Source organism: Camelus bactrianus, chromosome 19, assembly GCF_048773025.1.
Source record: "Camelus bactrianus isolate YW-2024 breed Bactrian camel chromosome 19, ASM4877302v1, whole genome shotgun sequence".
In the NCBI taxonomy this organism is placed as follows: Eukaryota; Metazoa; Chordata; class Mammalia; order Artiodactyla; family Camelidae; genus Camelus; species Camelus bactrianus.
Genome location: NC_133557.1, coordinates 24,586,836 through 24,609,644, shown reverse-complemented (window position 1 = coordinate 24,609,644; position 22,809 = coordinate 24,586,836). Strand labels below are relative to the sequence as shown.

The 22,809-nt window shown below is 46.0% G+C and overlaps 1 protein-coding gene across 2 annotated transcripts; it reads left to right on the top strand.

Moving 5' to 3' along the window:
- Positions 1–4,980: 4,980 nt before the first annotated feature.
- Positions 4,981–22,642, top strand: SALL4 (spalt like transcription factor 4). Of its 2 annotated transcripts, none has more exons than XM_010958604.3 (4): positions 4,981–5,397; positions 14,442–16,778; positions 17,646–17,926; positions 20,548–22,642. In XM_010958604.3, exons 1-4 carry the CDS (start codon positions 5,268–5,270, stop codon positions 20,965–20,967), a joined length of 3,168 nt encoding a protein of 1,055 aa, XP_010956906.1. In that variant the 5' UTR covers positions 4,981–5,267; the 3' UTR covers positions 20,968–22,642. The 2 variants fall into 2 exon arrangements, with proteins under 2 accessions (XP_010956906.1, XP_074203553.1); XM_074347452.1 differs by lacking the exon at positions 4,981–5,397 and adding an exon at positions 9,741–14,362.
- Positions 22,643–22,809: the final 167 nt, after the last annotated feature.

The window sequence follows — 22,809 nt, the reverse complement described above, 5'->3', positions numbered from 1 at the left end:
TACATTTTCTAGGTGACTTTATTTTTATTTATTTATTTATTAGGTTTTTGTTCGGGGGGAGGTAATTAGGTTTATTTGTTTATTTTTAGAGGCGGTATTGGGGATTGAACCCAGGACCTTGTGCGTGCTAGGCCTTCCGTCTACCACTTGAGCTATACCCTCCCCATCTTTTAGTTTATTTAATACATAATAGTTTGTACCTCTTAATCTCCTACCCCTATATTGCCCCCTCCCCCCTCCTCTCTCTCTCCATTGGTTTCTTTTGTTCTATATAGAAGATGAGGATTTGATTGTGATTTAGTCTTTAAAGTTCTATTAGAAAGTATTTTACTATTAAAAAAAAAAAGGATTAAGTAGATGCTAATATGGCCTTGAAATCAGATTACTTATAGACCTGGTTTCTGAACTCTGGCAAACTGGCATTTGGGGTCAGATGGTTCTTTGTTGTGGTGGGGCTGTGCATTGTAGGATGTTAGCATGATCCCTGGCCTCCACTGAGTAACAGTAACACTTTTGAGTTGCCAAATGTCCCCTCTGGGGGAGGAGGTAAAATCACCCCTCATTGAGGACCACTGCCCTGGACCTAGAGAATCAACACTCTCTACAGCGTGTGAGTGCTCCAGAGTGACCTAAAGACCTGCATGCATGGACCAGAGTGAGCTGAGGGACCAGAAGACCAGTCGAATCAACTTTTTCATTCTTGGTCCATCTCCTCTTCAGCTGAAGACACTGCAGGAGAAATTCTCGTTTCTGACAATTCATTCCCGCTTTAACGAACTTGCTGGAATAACTCTATTATTTTTTTCTTTTTTCTTTTTTTGAGCACACAGTTGTGGGCTCTAATATATTAGCAGATATATTAACTGGGAAGACTAATTGGAGCTAGAAATTGTTCAATACCAATTTGGGATTGAAAAAATGGCAACGAGCAGAGAGGTATCAAACTGGGATGGCGGGGGCGGGGGGGATACCATCAGTTAAGTTGTGATTACTGCAATTAGCCAGACTTTGCAATTATAAATCATCCCCATGGAAGGGCCCTGGGCCGGGACACTCAGAAAAGTGGACATTTGGCCCCATAATAAAGCCTTCCCAGTGAATTACAAGCATGATTTCTGAAGCAATTTTAGCTCCACTTCTAAATCTCTAGATTTGAACAGTTGCTTCCACACATAAAGCCTTCCATTCCAAGCAGGCAGATATCAAATCGATGAAAGTCCATAGCCTCCAAAAGGTCGATCCATGTTGAGAAAAAAGCCACTCTTTATACTTCCCGAATCCAAACCTTACATTTCCCAAATTAAATCGGCAGCGGTTACCACATTGGTCCATGGGGCCATTTCCTGGCATGAATAATTAGAGACCCAAAGGGGCAATGCTTTTGCAGCAGCAGACCATGATTTATGGACACCAGCCTTGCCATTTCAGTCTTTTCAAGCTTAAGATGCTGGGAATCCCACATAGGAAAAAACCACACACATAATTATGGCCCTTTCAATGACAGGGACAACCAGACATCTCATCGCTTTCTTCAACACTTCATTCAGACATACTGTGCATTTCATCAAATTCACCCACCCTAAGTGTACACTTGACTGATTTTTAATAAATATATATAGTTGGGCAGCCATCAGTTTGTAGCTGCCTTTTTTCCAATTGTGGTAAAACACACATAACGTGAAAGTTTACCCTCTTCACCACCTTTAAGTGTCCTCTTCAGTGCTGTGAAGAGCATTCGCATTATTGTGCGATCTCCAAAACTCTTTTCATCTTGCAAAACTGAAACTTCATAACCATTAAACAATAATTCCTCGATTCTCCCTCCACCCAGCCCCTGGCAGTCGGCCATCACCAATCACCACTCTACTTTCGGTCTCTATGCACTTGACGATGTAGATACCTCATACAAGTGGAATCATGCAGTATTTGTCTTTTTGTGACGGGCTTTTATTTCTCTTAGCATATTGTCTTCAAGGTACATCCATGCAGGAGCAAGTCAGAATTTCTTTCATTTTTATGGCTGAATAATATTCCATTGTATGTATACACTGCCCTTTGTTTATCCATTCATGTGTTGATGTTTACCCATTCATCTTTCCATCTCTTGGAAAGAACTAGCTTGTAGAAGATCGACACTAATAGGAGAGACTATTCTAATTTGTGTGAGAAAAAGCCAGTTTTAGGAAGGAAAATGTGAACTGAGACTAGAGGCTTAGTAGAAGTGGGCCAGGTGAAGGGAGGCAAAGAGTAGAAGAGAAGAAGTTTCTTGCAGAACAGAGCAGAGGTGGGACTTTGTGGACAGAGTTGGGAGGTCTGAGTTCCATGGAGACCTAGACCCTTAATTGGAAAGTTCCTTAATTCATACGTTCAGCACACAACTGTTAGTACCCATGAGGTGCTGGCAGGAGCTTTATTTTCCGATCAATGAAATGGGAATAAAAAAGGATTTGAATGAGGATGAAATGGGATTATGTATCTCAAATACCCTTACAAACAGTAAAGCCTAGGTGTTCATACACTGCTTGTGGAAAGACAGAACAAGAAGTTAATTTCCCAACAATTTCTGCCTGAGGGCAAACAGAGAGAAGGACTGGATTATATATAAACCCAGGCATCTAACAAAAGGCATTACAAAGTTTAATACCATCCTTTCCAATGATCTTTTTTTTCCCCTCTAACTCTGATCCCATCCAGGTCTTTTGATTGTTTTAAGAATATTAGATAATCCAAAAAGTTACTTGTGATTAGGGACTGGCCTTTGGCCCCTTGCTGCTCCATTCACTCCTCCCCTTTGTTTCAGGGTCTTCATGTCTGGTTTACTAGCTTCTGGCTGTAGCTCATGAGTTGAAGGTAGATTCAAAATGTGTACTGTGTCTTTCTTTTCTTGATATAATATTCATGGAAGGTTTTCCTTCACAGAAAACTTCTCTCTGACTTTATCTGTAGAGTTATTTCCACAGACCCTGGGTGTTTCAGGACAGGCTTAATTTAACATATGTTTTATTTTACCACAATTTTTCTTGTTTAGCTATCTTGTCTATATTCAGCTACAGCTGAAGAACAGGCATTGGGATGTGATAGAAAAATCTTGGAGTTGGGCTTAGCGATTGAGCTCCTCCACCTCCTAATTAAGTCACTTCATGTCCTTGGAGCTCAATTTCCTGATTTTCAAAATGGACAAAATGATGCGGATCTCTCTTGGAAGATAAAATGAGAAAGTGTGTAAATATAGTCTGTGGCAAATACCACGGGCTCAATCAATTATTATTATTATTATCACTTGGAGACTCAAGGGGCACAATTTTACTACATTGTTCTTAGCAGAAATGGCTACCATGTTTTAACTATCACCAACTACAGTAAATAACTTCAATGAAGATTTCCTTAAGCCACAAATATTTCTTGAGCTGTAAACCTACTGTACACGCATTTAGGTTGGTAAATTACATCTCTTCCCTTGCTATCTTACACAGAAAAGGTGTAGGGAATATAAACAGATTAATCAGCAAGGCAGGTGTTAATTGGCTTTTTCACTCAGTATGAGAATTCTAAACAGCTTCCATGTATTATTAAACCAAATTCTTACCTTCCAACTTTGGCTGCTGACTGTAATTGTACCTTTTTTGGTTTAGGAAACTTAACATAAAACAATGCCAAGCATTTTCAAACAGTGACTCAAAAATTAGAGGTTAACCTTTCTTCCTTCAATAAGTTTTTATTGATGGCCAGGAATATCGAAAAGATGATCAAGTTGATTTATTTTCTGCCTCAAGTTGTCCAAACACCCAGGTGAACATATTTATGAGCTTAGCTTTCTATTTTGCTTGCATTCCCAATGAGTTTATAAGAAACTCTTACAAGCTGGGAACCTGATGAATAACTAATCAAGAAAATGCAATGCACAAATGTGGAGGAAGGGTTTATAATTGCACAGTTCCTTACAATGAAGTAAATATTAAATAAAGATGCCTTCCCAGAGATGCCATGGAAACCAATGAAGACTTAGAAGATTGAAGATTTCATCATTTATTCAACATTTATTGAGCATTTACATCATGCAAGGCAGTTAATGGAATAAAATACAGAGAGATTTACTATATATATATATTATACACACACACAGTTTTAGAAAATTCCAGGCATTCCCCATATCAGGGTGATGCAATCACTTTGAACTATGTATTTTTCCCATAGTAAAGTCCATATTTCAAAAAATTTCCATAATGATTAGTTTAGCAACACCCAGTCACTGACAATGCCTACTGCTGATCCATGAGAGATGTAAAGAGAATTGTCTCAGTAATAAAATGATGTTATCAGACTTTAATGGCTTGTGGGGAAAAAATGCAACTGCGTGTTGTTTTGATATTATCTCTGACTATACTCACTTTTAATCTGCTTTTTCTATGTTTAGTATCCAGTCATTTTAAAGTGAAAAAAACCCAAATCAAGGTCTGTAGTGTAACAATAAACCAAACTTTTTGAATATGACTTCTGGAGGCTGTTATTCAGCATTTAAAGGAAATAAATCATGGTGAGGGAATAGTCTGAAATTTTGGAAATTCAAAGGCCAATTTAAGAATTGAGATCGGGTGGGGAAGTTTGAATAGACCACCATTCACCATTCTTCTGGTTATCTCGAAACTCAATTTAAACATTTAAATGAAAAAGAATATGGGAGGGGACACGGGTCAAATCTGTCTTTTTGTTTTTTGTTTTGTAGATATAAAAATTGAACCAAAATATTCCACTGAAAAGACCTTCCTCCCCGGCTTGCGCGGACATCAACCTTAAAAAAGTAATTTTTGAGCGCACTACCAAATATGCTGGTTCCAGAACTTTTACGGAAACTCCTGGTTTTTAGTAAGAACAAAATTATTTTTCTTTTTCTCTCCAAGGACTCAGATAGCTGAAGCGAGGATGGGTCCCCCTCTGATTTCGTCCACGATCCAGCCAATCTGAGGCCGGATGCTAATTAGTTGCGCTCCCTGGATGAACACGCCTCTGTCGCTTGTAGGGCCGGACTACAAAGCCCAGAATGCCTCGCCCCTCCCTGATCAATGAGGGCTTATTTAAATGATCTCTGAGGTCTTGGACCCAGGCCAATCAGCTGTCAGGGCTCATGATAAATCGCAATGCATTATTGATAATAATAATTACTGGGACATGCGCGTTCCGGCCGAAGGGGGGTAAATTTCCCAACTCCAGGAATTTGTGGCGGAGTGGGCAAATAACCGCGGCTCTCCAGGCGCCCCGATGCTCGCACCATGTCGAGGCGTAAGCAGGCGAAACCGCAACACATCAACTCGGAGGAGGACCAGGGCGAGCAGCAACCGCGGCAGCCGGCCCCGGAGTTTGCAGATGCGGCCCCAGCGGCGCCGGCGGCGGGGGAGCCGGGTGAGTGGGGCTGGGGGCGCACGCCCCGGGCGGGCAGTTTCCCGGACGCTCGCGGGACCCTTGAAGGCGCGGGCTTTGGGGAGCCAGCGGCTTCCACCGCAGGTTCTGGAACCGAGATCTGGGGGCTCAGTTCTGAGAAGAGCGGTAGCCTCATTCCCCACCCCCCACCCTCGTTAATTTTACACTTTTACCGCTTTCCCCCTCGTGTAAGTTTCACCCCCAGGTCTATCTCCTCTTATTGTAAAATTGACCCCAGCCTCTTCTCTGTCCCTCTCATTCCTGAAAGGTTCCCTTCTCCTTGTCCTCTGCCCCTCTTAATTGGTTCCACTCCCCTTACTACAAACCTCCCCCCCACTTGTAACTTAGGCTCCCCTCCTCCCTCCTGGCGCCGCTTTTAAAAGAAAGACCCCGGGGGTCCCCACCCTTTCCCTCACCCATTGGGGGCTTTGCTAGGAGGCTGGGGAAGGGGCGCATGCTTGGAAGACCCCCCGGGGGAGGGCGATCTGTTGCACGCGCCCCTCCCGGGCAAAGGGGGGCAGGGGCGCGACCTCTCCCCACCCACAGGAGCCGGGGTTCGGGCCACCCGCGCTGCGGAGGGGATTGGAAGGCCCGAAGAGGTGGACGAGAAGGGCATAATATTTCCCTTTTTAAAAAATTTTTTTCTGGTTTTCGCTTTTTCTCTCGGGGCTACGCCGCCTGCCGATCTTCGCCCTAACCTTTCGGGGCCTGACCTCCAGCCATCTTTGATTTCCGACTTCCTAAAAATAACCGCAGCGGGCGGGAGAGGTGCGGGCCCCCAGGGGCGGGGGTCGCGGGAGCAAGGCAGCCCCGCTGGGGTGCACCGACCAGGCTTTTTGCGTGGCTTTTCTAGGGCACCCGGCTTTCCAAAAGCGCGCCCCGGGGCCAGAGGGGAGAGGTCGGGCCAGGGCTGGGCGGTCGCGGCCAGGGCGAGCTCCCGGGGCTGACCCGGCCCACGCTTCCGCGCCGCGCGTCTCGAGGGTCGGGAGGAGTCCAGGACCCCCAGCCCTGTCGGGAGCTGCCGAGCAAACGCCTCTCTTCCTAATCATTTAACCGAGGGGCTTTAGGAGTGAGTCGATTTCCCACTATCTTCCCTCCGTCCTGGCCCGCCAAATTGTCGCCTGATAAGTTTTTAGCGTATGCGTGGGGGGAGGGGGCGTCTTTAACCTCCTCTTGGGCCTTGGTCGCTTCCCTCTCCTCGCCGCCTGCTTTCTAATTTCTCACCTAGTGATGGGGATGTGCGCGGCAACCCCAGACCTTCCTTGTGCCACAACTCCGATCGGAAGACGGTCGCTACTTTTTGGCCACCATACCCTTTATTTCGGGGAGGCAATGTAATAAATTTCCCAAACTTCTAAGATACTGTAAATCCTTATCTGCCCCCAAATAACATTTTTCCAGGGCAAATGAAAGAGATCGGCTTGACCGAGGGGGCGGCTATGCGTTTTCGGGCGTCGGATGGTCAGGGCAGCGCGCACCCGAGGTCGGAGGAGGTTGGACTCTCTTTGTGCCTTGGGAGGGGGTTGGGGGGGAGAATGGAGAGGCTTGGTTGCCTGGCCCACCTGGAACAAAAGGGTTAACCCTCCGCCCGCCTGCTTCCTCTGGAGAGGAGGGGCTAGCTCCTGGCTCTGACCCCTCCCCTGGTCCTGCTCTGACCTCCTCTTCCCCCTACCCTCTTCATTTTGGGTGGGCGCACTCAAGTGGGGCCTTTGGTGGTATTTGGCACCTTAGGGGGACCTTGTTACGGGGGGCTTGTTAAATTAATGCTGGCTGGAGTTTGCAGTCAGTTAACCCTAGCGCGTTGGGATCTCCGGCCTAACTGTGCGCTCCCTCCACGATTTGGGAGGGGGAGCTGCTATTGATCGCTCGGGTTGGAGTGGACAGCCGAGTTGCGCGCGGGCGCCCCCTGGAGGCCCAGCCTGGAACCTCGCCCTTTGCTGAGAGGCGGGTCCCCTCGCAGGTACCGGCTCACACCTGATGAGTGGGTCAGGCTGGTCCTGGGGGATGTGGAGCGCTAGGCAGGACCAGGGATGGGCGCCCCTGGGGGACTCTAGTCAGTTGTTTGCGCTATCCCTGGCTGTGCCGGGTATTCTTTACCAAGTCTTTGGAAATCTTGGAAAGAATTCCTTGATACTTGATCCTTGATCCTAGAATGTGTTTCCAGAGCCCCCAGTTGCCACCATGAGACAGAAGATAGTTGTCCCAAGCAGTACATTTCAATGGATGCATTTTGCATTTGAGCAGCCTCTCTGTGTGTTTTTAAAATTTTTGAAAATCCAGTTTAGACTGGTCTTATTTTGCAAAGCCAGTTTGAGACCCACTTGTAAAGAATGCAGTTTTGAGGAAGGAAAATGAAGTCTGGTGATCAATTAGCAGATCAAAAAATCTGCAGGTGGTCGGAGGACTCAGGCCACATATAGGAAAATTAGCATTTTCTCAAAAGAGTTTCAAATGCCTTTTGTGCTAAACTGGATTACAACCTTCAACGATTAAGATTCCCAAATTTCAAATAACTGCCTAACCTCAGTTTCTAAACTGAAGTGACCTACATTGGCAGTAAGGATTCTGGGAATAGGGCACTTGAGAGTTCCTATTTTAATTGAGGGAGAGGAAAATCTTGTTGATAGTAGCATTAGTTAATGTTGCAGGCCGACTTTGTGCTTCTATCCGAGTTTCTGAAAGGGAGAGGGGCTGCAACTTGCCCACGGCTCCTCTTGTTCCGTTGAGAAGAAATTGCACAAGTCAACGATAGTTGGGCCCTTCAAGCGTCTCCCGGCTTCCTCTTGGTGGGGAGCTGGGGAGCCATCTTGGGAGGCAGGAGATAGAGCTAGTGCTTCCTCTTAGAATGAAGTTAGGTTTCTAGGTAAGGTTTTTAGAGTGGGTTGTGCATTCCAGTCTGGTTGTATGACATTCAGCTGTGTAACCTTGAGACTGGCTCAGATTTCCTTGAGCTTTTGGGCTCTTCCTCTGTACCGTGGAGATGAAGTGTCCTGTTGAGGTAGTTCCAACTATAAAAGGAAATGTGTGCTGCAAATATGATCAGTAATTATGTTCAGTTTTTATCATGTGACGGTGGTGCTGAATGACCAGTTGAGATAATTATGCAGTTTTATCTGCAGCCTACTGTGTGCCGGACACTAGGCTAGGGACCTCAAGTACGTTATCTGTAATTCTCATTTTTACTCATTGTAGTGTAAACTGTGGCTTCTGGCTACACTGGCTTGCCCGGGGTTTCCTTATCTTGTCTGATTTGCTCTGAATCCCAGAAGCCCTGTTGATCATGGTTTTGGAGAAGTTGGTTATGGGGTTGGATTTTCTATCCGTTTCTTTGGTGAGGCAGCCATGGTGAAGGTTTGGCTGGTTGAGTTTGATCTCTCCTCCCTTTTAATTTTTGAGATGTGCCTTTGCAGGCTTTAGATTACGAGGTCCTGGGAAGCAAGTTGGAAATAAAGGAGAGCTTGTATTTGGTGTTCTGGGCGTCACTGCCCTGGAAAAGATGATGGGAAGAGAGTTCAAGAAGTTCGTTAACCTGCTGTGCTTTTGATTATTGAAAGAAGCATCTAAACAATTTTAGAAGTCTCTAAATCCAGACAAGAACTGCATCTCTGGTCACTGCCATCCATTCTCCCCCCAAATTTCGAGTATGTCAGGCTTTGTTCTAGGGGGCTCTGGAGAAGGAGGGAACAAAAGCTCCTGCTTGCATGGAGTTTACAGACTGCTTAAAATGTGAGCTTCAGTTGAGGCCAAATGGGACTTATCTCTACAGCATACATAGCAGCTCTCACACACCTTAGTCCCAAAACACTGATTCTTTTACTCCTTTTTTCCCCCCTCTTTTCAACAGTCTCCCTGAATTTTGATCCAAGACCGTTTGGAACAATTTCTTACACCTTAATTAAGTAGAAACTTAATTACAGCTCTCATTTGCCACCTACAAATTGAGTTAAAGGCGTATTCTTAAGTGTTTCTCCCGGATTGCTGAATTCAGATGTAAAATTAAACGGGGGTAAAACGACACCTTCTTCAAACTGGTTCAGGACTTAAGAACATCTCAGTTTCCTTTTGTTTTTTGGGGGTAAGCAATTATCCTGCGGGTGGGGGTAGGGTAGACGATATTATGTGCTTTAGATAATCTACTCATTGTAGTTCTTTTAATATAGGAGTGGGGGGAGAACAGATAAGCCTGAGGGACAATGCTTTTCTCAAGATACACAGGTTTGTTTTTTAAGCATTTTCACCGGCTCCAGAATTTGGCCTCTAGGAGATGAGCCTTTTCTTCCCATACAATAGTAAGAGTATTTTCTATCCATTTGGCAGTGATTGAATCTAAGACCCCTGCTGGGTTTGCTGCATTCTTCCAACTTATTGGATAACTAGATGCTGAGAGATAACATTCCTAAAATTCGGAGTGGGGGTGGGGTGGAAGGATGGAAGGTCTAGTTGCTGTGTGATCCCTCTGAACTTTGCTTTCTCCTTTTGGAAGGGTTAACTTAAACATACCCAGCAATTGTTCATAACAGAGTCCTCTTCCTCTTTGGCAAATACGCTCTCAGTGTTTGCCAGTGGTGGTCTGGATGGAGAAGTACTTTTTACTGCGCCAGCAAACAGAGCTCCTGCTGTTTTAAGACTCAAGTGGGATGTTCCCAGTATTGCTTCGAGGCTGCAGAAGAGGCGAGCCTGTGTATACAGTGAAGGCAAACTGGTATTCAGGTTGTAAATCACTCTTGGGAACTGTGGGATCCTTCTCCGGCAGGGAGCTTAACCTTTTTTGTGCCACAGCCCTCTTCTCAACAGAATGTATTTAATTAAATGCGTAAGATGAAAGACATAGAGATACCAAGGAGATAAATTGCCTTGAGATATAGTTATCAAAAATGAAAATATTTGTGATAGGGTAACATGTGCTTTTTTACGAAGACAATAAATAAGATCTAGCAGTCAGTCCAGTAACCAGAATTTCTGGTAACGCAACTACATTAACACCATATGAAGGTGACGATACACGCGCAGGTTCTGCGAATACCACCCTGGTCTGTGCCCCACGTCCATGATTGAAAGAAATGTTAAATTTTGGTTCAGCTTAGTGAAAATAAGGTTGCCATTTTTTTCCTGTCCAGTTTCATGGACCCTGGTTTAAAGGAAACCTGCTCTAGAAAGCATTTTCAGTGAGGGAATATTGTCCCCAAGGGGGTGAAAATTGTGTTTTTGGGGGAGGGTGGAACAAAAACGTTTATTGATGTTACAGTGGTTTGTGGCCTTCCAAAGGACCACTGTGTGTAAAGTGATATACAACATATTTGTAGTATTAAAATTTCATGGTGGAGGGTGATTAGGAGAAAAATGCTTTAAAAGCCTTCACAGAGGGGTAAAATGGAAAAAAAAAAAAAAAGTTTGAGAAACTGCTCCAGAAGGAGCAGTTATAAATTAGGTGACTGACTTTGGTACCCCTCTTAAATAGTACTGAAGAACACAAACCCTGCTCTTGGATTTCTAGCTAGCAGTATGGCACCTTGAGTGAGTTATTTCTCAGCCTCAGTTTCCACATTTGCAAATTGGGAACACAAATGCTTGTGTATGTGGCTACAAAGATAAATGAGTTAAAGTGTAAGTGCTTCGTTGCTGTTGATAGAGGATGGTTGTAGTTTTTTGCTTTGGCCCTTAAAAAGAGGAACGGGCATTTGTACACGGGCTTTGTAAGAGATTTCCAGAAGTAGAATGACTGAGACGAGGGTGTAACATGCTAGTTAAAAAGAAGCCGCTGAAGTACAAAACTGTATACATGTTAAGCTTTCTCGTCCACCTTGGGCTGGTGCTCCAAGAAGTAGAGAGGGGTTACAGGGTCTTTTATTTCAGAAGTTTCCCGTGTTCACATTTACATCTTTATCCCCAAACACAAAGGGGAGCACATTATATATACATCCTGTCCTCTACCCCTTTTTCCTTCTCTTGAAATAAATCTCGGGTGGTTGTCCTTAGAGCAAGCACACATAATAAGGACCTGCTTATTTTCTTAGGCTGCAAAGTACTCATCTTTGTTCCGGTGCCCTGAATTACTTCATCCGACCCATGCCGGTGGACCAGAGGGCAGGGCATCCATTTTTGTGGAGTCTGTTTGTTAACGTGAGACCTGTATTCTGGTATCACAGAAAGTAAACCCCCTCACAAGGGAACTGCTGGGTGCAAGGAACATTACACTAGAATTAATATGGTGTTGGTGGATGGTGCTCTGAAGACGTTGTATCTCTTTATATGCCGTGTGTATTTACCTCCCGAGAAACTTCATAAAGTTCCATTTCTAAAGTTCTTGATACATAATTGCCAGAATTGCTCTAACACCCCCACAGGCGCCGCCTTTACCTCTTGGGAAAGCATAATAGTAGATACTATCTCAAGGGTTCTGGGAATTGACGAGCGCTTTTAACTTGATTCTTGGAAAGATGATTGTTTTGAGGTATTGGGGCTGGAAGGAAGTACCTACCTGTTGATCTCCACATGGAAGTGGCGGTGGGTAATTTGGTTCTCACTTAAACTCTCCCCATCCCTCAGCAACCCCCCCCCCGCCCCCCTGGTTTCTGTAAGAGAAAAGACAGTTGTGGTCTCAACAGAAGAAACACGCTACGATAGGAAGTATATGAAGGAAGTGTTCAAAAGGAAGGTCTGGGTCCTGTAAGCTTGGGTTTTGATATTGGTGCAGCAGTTTACCAGTTGACTTGCTTGGGGGAAGTTAATGTCCTTGGTGCCTCCATTTCCCCCTCTATTAAGGGTAATAGTCTCTACCTCCTGGAGTTGTGAATAACATACAAATTTCCACGTGGTACATAGTGAGTGGCCAAAAGTTATCTATGACTAGGTTTTCTTTTTCCCATATTGCTTTGGACGGATCACCACTGCTTGCGTTGGTGGGGCTGATGTCTGATAGGATGGGATTAGTAGTTGCAAGCAGGGGGCACCTAGAGGTTCGGGTCAGAACCGCGCGTGGCTATCAGGCTGCTCATCTTCTCATTGTCGGACCCGCTAGCCCCTGCCTTGCACATAGGAGGAGGGGAGCATGGTGAAGTGAGTGAAGCATTGGATGACTGTTGTAGGTCTGACCGTTTTCAGCAGCCCTAGTTGTCCAGCTGCTAATCAGCCGCAGAGGGAGAAACGATGGAGAAACTAATGTTTACGAACACCTTCAGTATCTGCCCTTTCCCCAGACCCTACGAGGATGCCAGGTGCAGAGCAAACTCAACAAAACTCTTAAATTAATCACACCCCTAAACCCAAGCGTCTACCTTATGAGCTTGTTATGATGGTACACATTTACTAGAAGTCCCGAGGGGTAAGCCCATTGTGTCAAACCTGTTACTGACGACTGGCCCTCTTTTCTTTCTCCTGGCCCACCCCGCAACTCACACACACCTTGCAAAACTTCTGACCATTACCCAGTCTGAAATGAGGGAAGATTAAGCCAGTTGATTAAGGCCATGCTACGCAAATGTAAAAGAGTGAGTGTTTGAAAGTCTGTTGAAAACTAGGGGTCTTTCTCAAGAGAAATACTTTGTTTCAAGATCAACCCCTTCCCCAAATTGTTGACTGACTCCTCAGTGTTGAGGAATAGAAATCACCCAGGAAGACATAGAGAGGCAAGATAAAAATAGGTTAGTTTGCTTTAAAAAGTGATCATTTTATTTAAAAAAATGTAAGTGGATCCTTCCTGGCCTTTTCCCCCATGCATTTGCTCGTTTCAAATAGGTCTTTGCTTTAAACAAAAATGGTAACAGGTTACGTGCTGTTCTGTAACCCGCTTCCACCTGACTGCTGTCTCCCTGTCAGGAGAGGTGGAAATTCTGCGTAGTTTTTGCACTGTGGTGAGACCAAATTTGATTTTTTTTTGTGGCTATGAACATGTCTGTAGAACATACCCTTCTTCCTGCATAGATCTTTGTGTACGTGTGCAAGTGTCCGGGGCTTAGATCTGAACACCTGGGGTCTCTGGGCCTGCAGTGTGCCTGTAGGACTTGTCAGGGTGTACACATAAGAGGATAACCAGGAAATGAGAACGATAAAGTAGCCTAGAGATTCTCCCGCCACCAGGACCCAGGTGTCTGGTTAAAGCACTGTCTCAAGACAGGCGTTTTAAGGTACAGACTAGTACTCACCATGAAGGAAATAGGACCCAGTCGCAAATCCACAGAGCAGTCATTTTTTAGGGCTGTAGCTGCTCAGGGTAGGGCTGCTGTTTGATTTTTCTATAACAGCAGTAGAAGCTGCAAATGGAAGGTGAGGAATAAAATCCAGCCTTCCCATCCCTTCCTTGCCTTCTGTCTTTATGTAATGGCTTAACCCTGTGAACGTTCTGGAAGACATTTCTGTAGGTTTTTTTCCTAGTCTAGAAGGGCTAGTCTAGTGAAGTCTTTATCTTAAACACACAATCTTTTCTTTTTTTCTATATATGAAAATATTCCTCAGAATATCTGCCTTTAACAAATGGTATGGGTTTTCCCAGGACTGCCTTCACAAGCTGGCACAAACCAGGTGGCTTAAGGCAAACAGGTTTATTCTCACAGTCCTGGAAGCCAGGCACTTGAGTTTAGGTATGGGCAGGCTTGGTTCCTTCTGCAGGTTCTGGGGCCTCCCTGCCTTCTCGTGACTTCCAGCCATCCTTGGCTTAGAGCCGCTTACCTCCTGTGCCGTCTTCACATAGCCTTATTCTCTGTGGCATCTCCTTTTTCTCTTTAAGGACACCAGGCTTTGGGCTTGGGACTCCCCCTAATTACATTGCCAGTGACCCCCCTCTCCAAAGAGGGTCACACGCACAGGTGCAACGGTTAGGACTGGACATTTGCAGGGGGTGGTTATAATCTGACCCACAACCTACGTGGTTGGTTCATTGAGACTCTGGATGCCTCGTTCCCTTACACAGTCTTCTGTGTTTTGGGACACAGATCATGAAGACCTATGTCATGTGAGTTGTGGTTTTTCCTAAGAAATTGCCCTGTGTCCTCTCTTGGGTGGAGTTCTTAGCTTTTTCTTTCTCGTCGCAGGTGCTCCAATGAGCCACCCAGGGAGTGGTGACGACACGAATGTGGACGGAGCGGTCACAAAGAGGCCTCGGCGGGAGGAGACTCACATCTGTGAGAAATGCTGTGCCGAGTTCTTCAGTTTCTCGGAGTTCTTAGACCACAAGAAAAATTGCACTAAAAATCCACCTGTCCTCATCATGAACGACAGCGAGGGGCCGGTGCCTTCAGAAGACTTCTCCGGGGCTGTGCTGAGCCACCAGCCACACAGTCCCAGCAGGAAGGACGGTCACAGGGAGGATGGTGGCAGCTCAGGGGACACGAAGGAGAAGCCGGGGGCAGAGCCGGTTGTGTACTTGAAGACGGAGGCCGCCCTGCCCCCCGCACCCCAGGACATAAGCTATTTACCCAAAGGCAAAGTGGCCAACACCAACGTCACTCTGCAGGCGCTGCGGGGCACCAAGGTGGCCGTGAACCAGCGGAGCGCGGACGTGCCGCCCGCCCCCCTGCCCAGCGCCAGCAGCATCCCCTGGGTGCTCGAGCAGATCTTGTGCCTGCAGCAGCAGCAGCTCCAGCAGATCCAGCTGACGGAGCAGATCCGCGTTCAGGTGAACATGTGGGCCTCCCACGCCCTCCACTCCGGCGTGGCGGGGGCCGACACCCTGAAGACACTGGGCAGCCACGTGTCCCAGCAGGTTTCGGCAGCCGTGGCTTTGCTCAGCCAGAAAGCGGGAAGCCAAGGTCTGCCTCTGGACACCTTGAAACCAGCCAAGCTACCTCACGCAAACATCCCTTCCGCCGCCAGCTCTGTGTCCCCTGGGCTGACGCCCTTCGCCCTGAAGCCAGATGGGACCCGGGTGCTCCCCAACGTCCTGTCGCGCCTCCCGGGTGCATTGCTACCTCAGGCCCCAGGCTCTGTGCTCTTCCAGAGCCCCTTCTCCACGGTGGCGTTAGACCCGTCCAAGAAAGGGAAAGGGAAGCCACCGAGTGTGTCCCCGGTGGATGTCAAACCCAAGGACGAGGTCCTCCACAAGCACAAGTGTAAGTACTGTAGCAAGGTTTTTGGGACTGATAGCTCCTTGCAGATCCACCTCCGCTCCCACACCGGAGAGAGACCCTTCGTGTGTTCTGTCTGTGGCCACCGGTTCACCACCAAGGGCAACCTCAAGGTGCACTTTCATCGACATCCCCAGGTGAAGGCAAACCCCCAGCTGTTTGCTGAGTTCCACGACAAAATGGCGGCAGGCAATGGCATTCCCTATGCACTCTCTGGTCCTGTCCCCATAGATGAATCCAGCCTCTCTTTAGACAGCAAGCCTGTCCTTGTGACGGGGACCCCCAGTGTAGGGCTACCTCAGAACCTCTCTTCGGGGACTAACCCCAAGGACCTCATGGGGGGCCCACTGCCCAATGACCTGCAGCCTGGGCCTTCTCCAGAAAGTGAGGATGGATCCATCCTATCTGGGGTGGGGCCAAACCATAACTCCCCGAGGGTTGGTGGCTTCCAAGGGAGTGGGACACCCGAGCCAGGGTCAGAGACTCTGAAATTGCAGCAGCTGGTGGAGAACATCGACAAGGCCACCACTGACCCCAACGAATGTCTCATTTGCCACCGTGTCTTAAGCTGCCAAAGCTCCCTCAAAATGCATTACCGCACCCACACCGGGGAGAGACCGTTCCAGTGTAAAATCTGTGGTCGAGCCTTTTCCACCAAAGGCAACCTGAAGACTCACCTCGGGGTCCACCGAACCAACACGTCCACAAAGACACAGCATTCGTGCCCCATCTGCCAGAAGAAGTTTACCAATGCAGTCATGTTACAGCAGCATATCCGGATGCACATGGGCGGTCAGATTCCCAACACACCTCTGCCGGAGAATCCCTGTGACTTTACGGGTCCTGAGCCAATGATGGTCAGTGAAAACGGAAGCGCGAGTGCCGTCTGTCACGATGATGCTGTTGAAAGCATCGATGTAGATGAAGTCTGTTGTCAGGATGCCCCCAGTAGCTCCTCGAAGGTCCCCATGCCTCTTCCCAGCATCCACTCAGCATCACCTACTCTGGGGTTGACCGTGATGGCTTCCCTAGATGCCCCGGGGAAGGCGGGTCCGGCTCCTCTCATCCTGCAGCGGCAGAGCAGCCGAGAAAACGGTTCGGTGGAGAGTGATGGCCTGACCAACGACTCCTCATCCTCGGTGATGGGAGACCAGGAGTATCAGAGCCGAAGTCCAGACGTCCTGGAGACCACGTCCTTCCAGGCAGTCTCCCCGGCCAATAGCCAAGCAGAGAGCATCAAGTCTAAGTCTCCTGATGCTGGCGGCAAAGCAGACGGCTCCGAGAGCAGCCGCACTGAGATGGAAGGTGATAGAGCTTTGGATTTAACTTATGTCCGTTTTGGGCACAAGGTCGTCCAAAAGGAGCCTGGGTGGAACTTGACAAGTGGAGAGAGTGGTATATGTGAACTAGCTCCTCTGTAGGGCCATTAGCCTTTCTGTATGCACCTCTGGATAGAGGGGAATAATAACTTCCTCTATCATAGCGACATGCTTTTACTTATGATGGTTCGTGCAGACTGGGTATGGATAGTGTACTTGTTTTTGATTGGGTTTTATTTGTGTTTGAGCCCTGTGGGGACATAGGGGTGATCTTATGTAATCGTTCTGGGAAAGTACTATTTGGGAAAGTGGGCTCTGCTTTTTGGCCAGTGAGATAAGCCATAGTTCTTTGATTCTGAAATCCCACTCCCTAAGGCAGGGTTCACAAATGAATGACTCTTCACAAATGAATGAATGGTTCACAAATGAGGGAGAAAAAAAGAGTCTATCCTATTTTAAGTGCACATATAAGTTGTGGGGTGTCTGTTGATGGCATTAATGGTAGAATGGGAGAAGAGTGACGTCGTAGAACCAGGAAGATGGCATTGGGCTGCTTGAAAAGTAACTTCATACAGGAATTTGAATTTTCAGTTTTGCATTACATGTGTTTCCAGGTTTCCTGTAGCTTTATAAAAAGCCAAAATAGTGAAATTCTCGAAGTGTCTGAGTCATTATTCTCTGTGCAGGCAGACAAGTAAAAGGACAGCTCCTTCTGGGATGTGAAGTTCCTAAAAGCCATTTCAGGCTCTGGAACAGTGGGACAGTTGTTCTTAAAGCTCCTTGTTTGGTTTGAAGCATGAATGACTGTGGGATGATAAAGGTCTGGGATTTTTTTTTCTTCTATGCATACCAGGTCGGAGCAGCGTTCCGTCGACATTTATCCGAGCCCAGCCAACCTATGTGAAAGTTGAAGTTCCTGGTGCGTTTGTGGGTCCTGCGACCATGTCCCCAGGTATGACACCTCTGTTAGCGGCCCAGCCCCGCCGTCAGGCCAAGCAGCACGGCTGCACGCGGTGCGGGAAGAACTTCTCCTCCGCCAGTGCTCTTCAGATCCACGAGCGGACGCACACTGGGGAGAAGCCGTTTGTGTGTAACATATGTGGGCGAGCTTTCACCACCAAGGGCAACTTAAAGGTGAGTTTCCTTAGGGTTTCAGCAGGGCTGGGGGCTCGGTGTTAGGGCAGCATCCTTCATCCATGATGAATCCTTCCATTAAGACCAAATGGGGGGGGGCAAGGAAGGCATAGCTCAAGTGGTAGAGAGCATGCTTAGCATGCATGAGGTCCTGGGTTCAATCCCCAGTACCTCCTCTAAAAATAAATAAATAAACCTAACACCCCCCCGCAAAAAAAAAAAAAAAAAGACCAAATGGGGTATTCCATAGTCCTGTCTCACAGCTGGCTCTTGAAATAGTCTTTGAAAAGAAATATTCTTTCTCACAGTAGAACATCTCTGAAGTTGGAGTGCTAACTGCAGTCAGTACCTGTAATTGGTGATTTTCTTCTAATCTTGGTGGCACGTAAAATGATGTATCTTACAAGTCAAGTAATGCTGTCTGGAAACGGGACACGTGCTCTACTTGATGCTCCTGTCTCGTCTCTGAGTGTAAAGTCCATTGTGGGTCGTTTTCCCTCCAGGACTGGGGCACACTGATTTCTTTGAAAACTGATTCAGTAGATGTGTGAAATCAAGTCTGGAAATGGATATTTGTCATGTGATAAATGGATCGCATATGCTGTCAGACTGATGCCCGCGCTGTACGTTGGTTTTTGTTTTCCTGTCCTGCTAGGTTGAAATAAATACCCTGAGTTAAACATAGATAATGCAGTACCACTGGCACTAGAGGGAAAAAGCCTCCAGGTTGTGAGCCGTTCTTTAACACCGAGCAGCTGGATCCTTCCAGGGAATGTTCTATATTTAATATGATATATTCCATCTAAGATTTTAGCTGGGAGATGGGAAGCTCTCCCGGGTGGGAACTGGGGACCCAGGTTTTCCTGTTGACCCTGCCTCTCTGGTGTGTGCAGGGCGTGCTTGTCTGGAACTCTTTTCTCTACCTCTCCTGTGAGTAGACTAGTTGAATTCTTCGTAGTTAGAATAAAGGTTGAAACTTTATCTTAAAGTTGACCTAGAAGACAACGCATGAATTTAGAAATTAAAAAAAATACTCTTTAAAGGACACAGATGAACCCGTACACCAAGAGACAGACTCACAGACATAGAAAACAAACTGAGGGTTACCAGAGGGGGAAGGGATGAGGAGCGATAAATTGGAAGTTCGAGATTTGCAGATACTAAGTATTATGTATAAAATAGATGAACAACAAGGTCCTTCTGTATAGCACAGGGAACTGTATTCAATACCTTGTAATAGCCTATAATGAAAAAAATATGAAAAGGGGTATACATATGTATAACTGAATCACCATGCTGTACACCAGAAATTAACACATTATAAATCGACTCTACCTCAGTTTAAACAAAAAACTTAAATAACCTATATTATTTTAGTTTTTAGTCTAACTGGCAAAAATGTCAGGGGAAGAATATAAATTACTTAATCTCTAATCTCAATTTCCCAAAATATAAAGCTTACATTAGTTCGCAGGCCCTGGGATTAACTTGGGGAAGGTTTGAACCTGCCGTTGCTTTGAGTGTTCCACATTTTGCCTGGAACATCTTAACAGATACTTAGAGCGATTGAGAGCAAGGTCACTTCTGAGCCCCAATGGGATGGTAACTACTAACTTCTAAGGATGTCAGGGAAGGTGAAATAATAATGCTTGAAACCCAGGACCTACCACATTGTTCAACTCTGAAAAGAAGCTGAAAGGGATTTGAAAACTCGAAACAGCCAGACCAGGTAAATAATTGCAGAAGAAGAGGCCAGGCTGGAAAAGCAGTAGGCGGTAGGATCTCCTTCTTCATTGGAAGGAAGAGTCCTCGCCTTGTCTGCCGCCCTGGATGAAAGAACATGCACTCCCCGTGGCTTTGTGTAGCCTTCCCCACAAGGCTTGTTTTTCTCGGCAGCAATGATGATTGTCATTGACACACTGTGTATTGAAAGATGTCGGCTCCATCAGAGCCCCGGGGTCTCTTGTTTAAAAATTATTTTTTAACTCAAGTTTTTATTCAAGCAATTGTAGATTCATACAAAAGGAGAAGTCATACAGAGATGCTTACACACACTTTGCTCATTTCTCCCAGTGGCAGAATTTTGCACAACTACAGAATAAATAATAACCAGGATGTTGGTAGTGACGCAACCTACTGGTCTTAGAGATTTTCCCATTTTGCCGTGCTCAGTACTTGTATGTAGTCTGTACCATTTATTACCTGTGTAGGTGTGTGTGTTCACAGATTGTGACCCTAGCACTTGAAACAACACTGCTGGGTAGTAGCTGTTCATTTATGTGCACAGGTGAACAGTGGGGTGGGGACACATTGGAGTGTGCATTCCCCACCTCAGTTCCTCTTTCTTGCCTCTAGGCGGGAATTTGGGCCCATTGTTGCTAGATGATCTGATTTTTCTTTTTTTTCTTCTCCAAGAGAATAAGTATCTGGATTTTTTTTAACATATGAAGTCTAATTTTTAAGCATAAGTTATACTAAAATGCTGTTTTAGTCGACACGAATTCACCTCGTTGTTTGTGGTTTTGTTCAACCAAATTCACATGCAGACCTTAACTGTGGTTTGCCAACAGGCAATCAGATCTGTTTTAGTGGAAACCTTTCTTCTGTCCCTCCATCCGTAGGTCCATTATATGACGCACGGGGCCAACAATAGCTCGGCCCGCCGGGGGCGGAAGCTGGCCATCGAGAACACCATGGCTCTGTTAGGGACAGACGGGAAGAGGGTCCCCGAGATGTTTCCCAAGGAAATCCTGGCCCCTTCGGTGAACGTGGACCCTGGCGTGTGGAATCAGTACACCACCATGCTCAACGGCGGCCTGGCCATGAAGACCAACGAGATCTCCGTGATCCAGACCGGTGGCGTCTCTCCGCTCCCGGTGTCCCTGGGGGCCGGCTCCGTGGTGAGTAACACCGCGCTCTCCAAGATGGGTGGCTCCCAGGCCGCCGTCAGTGCAGATGCGGAGAAGCCAGGAGCTGTGGACAGCGTTCCCAAACACCAGTTCCCTCACTTCCTGGAGGAAAACAAGATCGCGGTCAGCTAAGCTAAAGGAGAACGCACGTCGATGGAGAAATGCAGACCAGTGACCTCTCTAGACCTGTCTGTACCTTTTCTGGTTTTTTGTTTTTTAAAGAACCCATCTCCTCCTGTTTTGTTTTGTTTTTTTAACTGATGTGCAAATAATGTTTACAGTGGTGACCACAACCTCAGGCAAGTCCTACAATCACGATATTGCTATGCTGCTTTGCAAAAACAGAAACAAACAAAAAGAAAAATCGAAAAAAAAATTCATACTAAAACAAATACAGACTAGTATTTTTTTTTTTAATTTTGGAAAGAAGCGGGTCTTGCAAAGTAGTTTTGTTACTTGCGACAAACTATACATAAAACCTTTGTACAACCTAGAGTAACTATTTCCAAAGACTGTCACCTGTTTCAAGTTGGAAACTGTTAAACCACCATGAAAAAGACAACGGTTTAGCCTGTTTGGGGGGTGGGGCGGGTGGAGGGCACTGTATACTTCGGTGACTGTATGCGGGTAAATGGACAAGGTCTGCTGTCTAATTAGGGACCTGTTTTGTATTCTCCCAACCCTGCACCCATCTTTTTTTTTTTTTTCCTTTTTTGAATGTACTTTTTTTTTTTTTTTAAACCAAGGTTGTAGAATTCCAAAATGTTTTCAGCCTTGGAACCTTAAGTAGGATGCCTTCAGATGGACTGCTTTGAGTCCTTAGAGAGTCAACGTGTTGCTGCTTATTTAAGTACAGTTCAGTTAGAGCCCCAAGAGTGCCAACATCCCCCCTGAGCTTTCCAGATGCCTTCTTCTTCCTAAAATCAGGAGAGGTGAACACCTGTGCGGGGATCTCAGGTGACTTGATCAAGTTCGCCAGTGCCTACTCTGTCAAAGAGCTGGGTGTTCATTCTTGAAACAAACCCATGGAAGGGCGTGTTTTCTTATTATTTGCTTATAACTTCTTATGCTAATTTTTACCAAAATTTCTTTGATTGCAACTCATGCCAAGTAATTATGAAGTTTGTTTTTGTCCCCCTTTGGAGTATTGATTGCATGAAGGCTACCAAGTTGGAGCAGGCAAGTCCTGGATGTGAAAGCTTTAATTTATCTACCTCATTTATTTGTTATTTTTGTAGCTAGAGTCTCTGTTTCCCTATTTGATGACCGCTGAAGTGTTCCTAGGCCCTGTCTTAAAACCTAAGAGTTGATGTATTGGTGGGAGCAGCTGGACATTCAAGGTGTTTTTTGTGATTTCTTTTTTTTTTTTTTTTCCCTCAATCCCCTTTTTGCATCTGTCAGATGGAGCAGACCACGGAGCGTTAGTCTTAACGATTTAACCAGGAAGGAGAGAGGCCCACGTGTCTGGGTGGAGAAGTCTTTGCCCCTCTATGTGGAAAAGTGGGTGGACTGCTATCAAAAGTTTGTCTCTTGGTAATTGCACCTGACTTTAGGATCCAAAAAAAAAAAAATTTTTTTTTTTTTTTTTTGCCAAGTTGTGCCTTTCCTTCTGGAATTGTAAGTGAACACAATACTAGAACCTGTTTACACTGTGAAGCGGATATTGTTACAGAAAACACACCAGAGGCTTTCTCACTTGTCAAGCTAATAATGCCTTGTGAATGTATGATCTACGGAGAAACCCCTGTAGTTTTACCTGCTGATGCTGTCTGTCTGTTGGAGAATAAATTTTGGATGGTTCTTTTTTTCCCCACCAGGCGTGTCTGTAAGTTTTTCTGGTAGTTTCTGCTCTAAACCTGAGACTCCTTATTTGACAGTCACTTCCAGCTGCCTTGGGACCCTCTGGGTCCCGGAATTGAAGCCACACATCTGGTTACATCCCTGCTGGACTCACTACAAGCACACAAACTTACT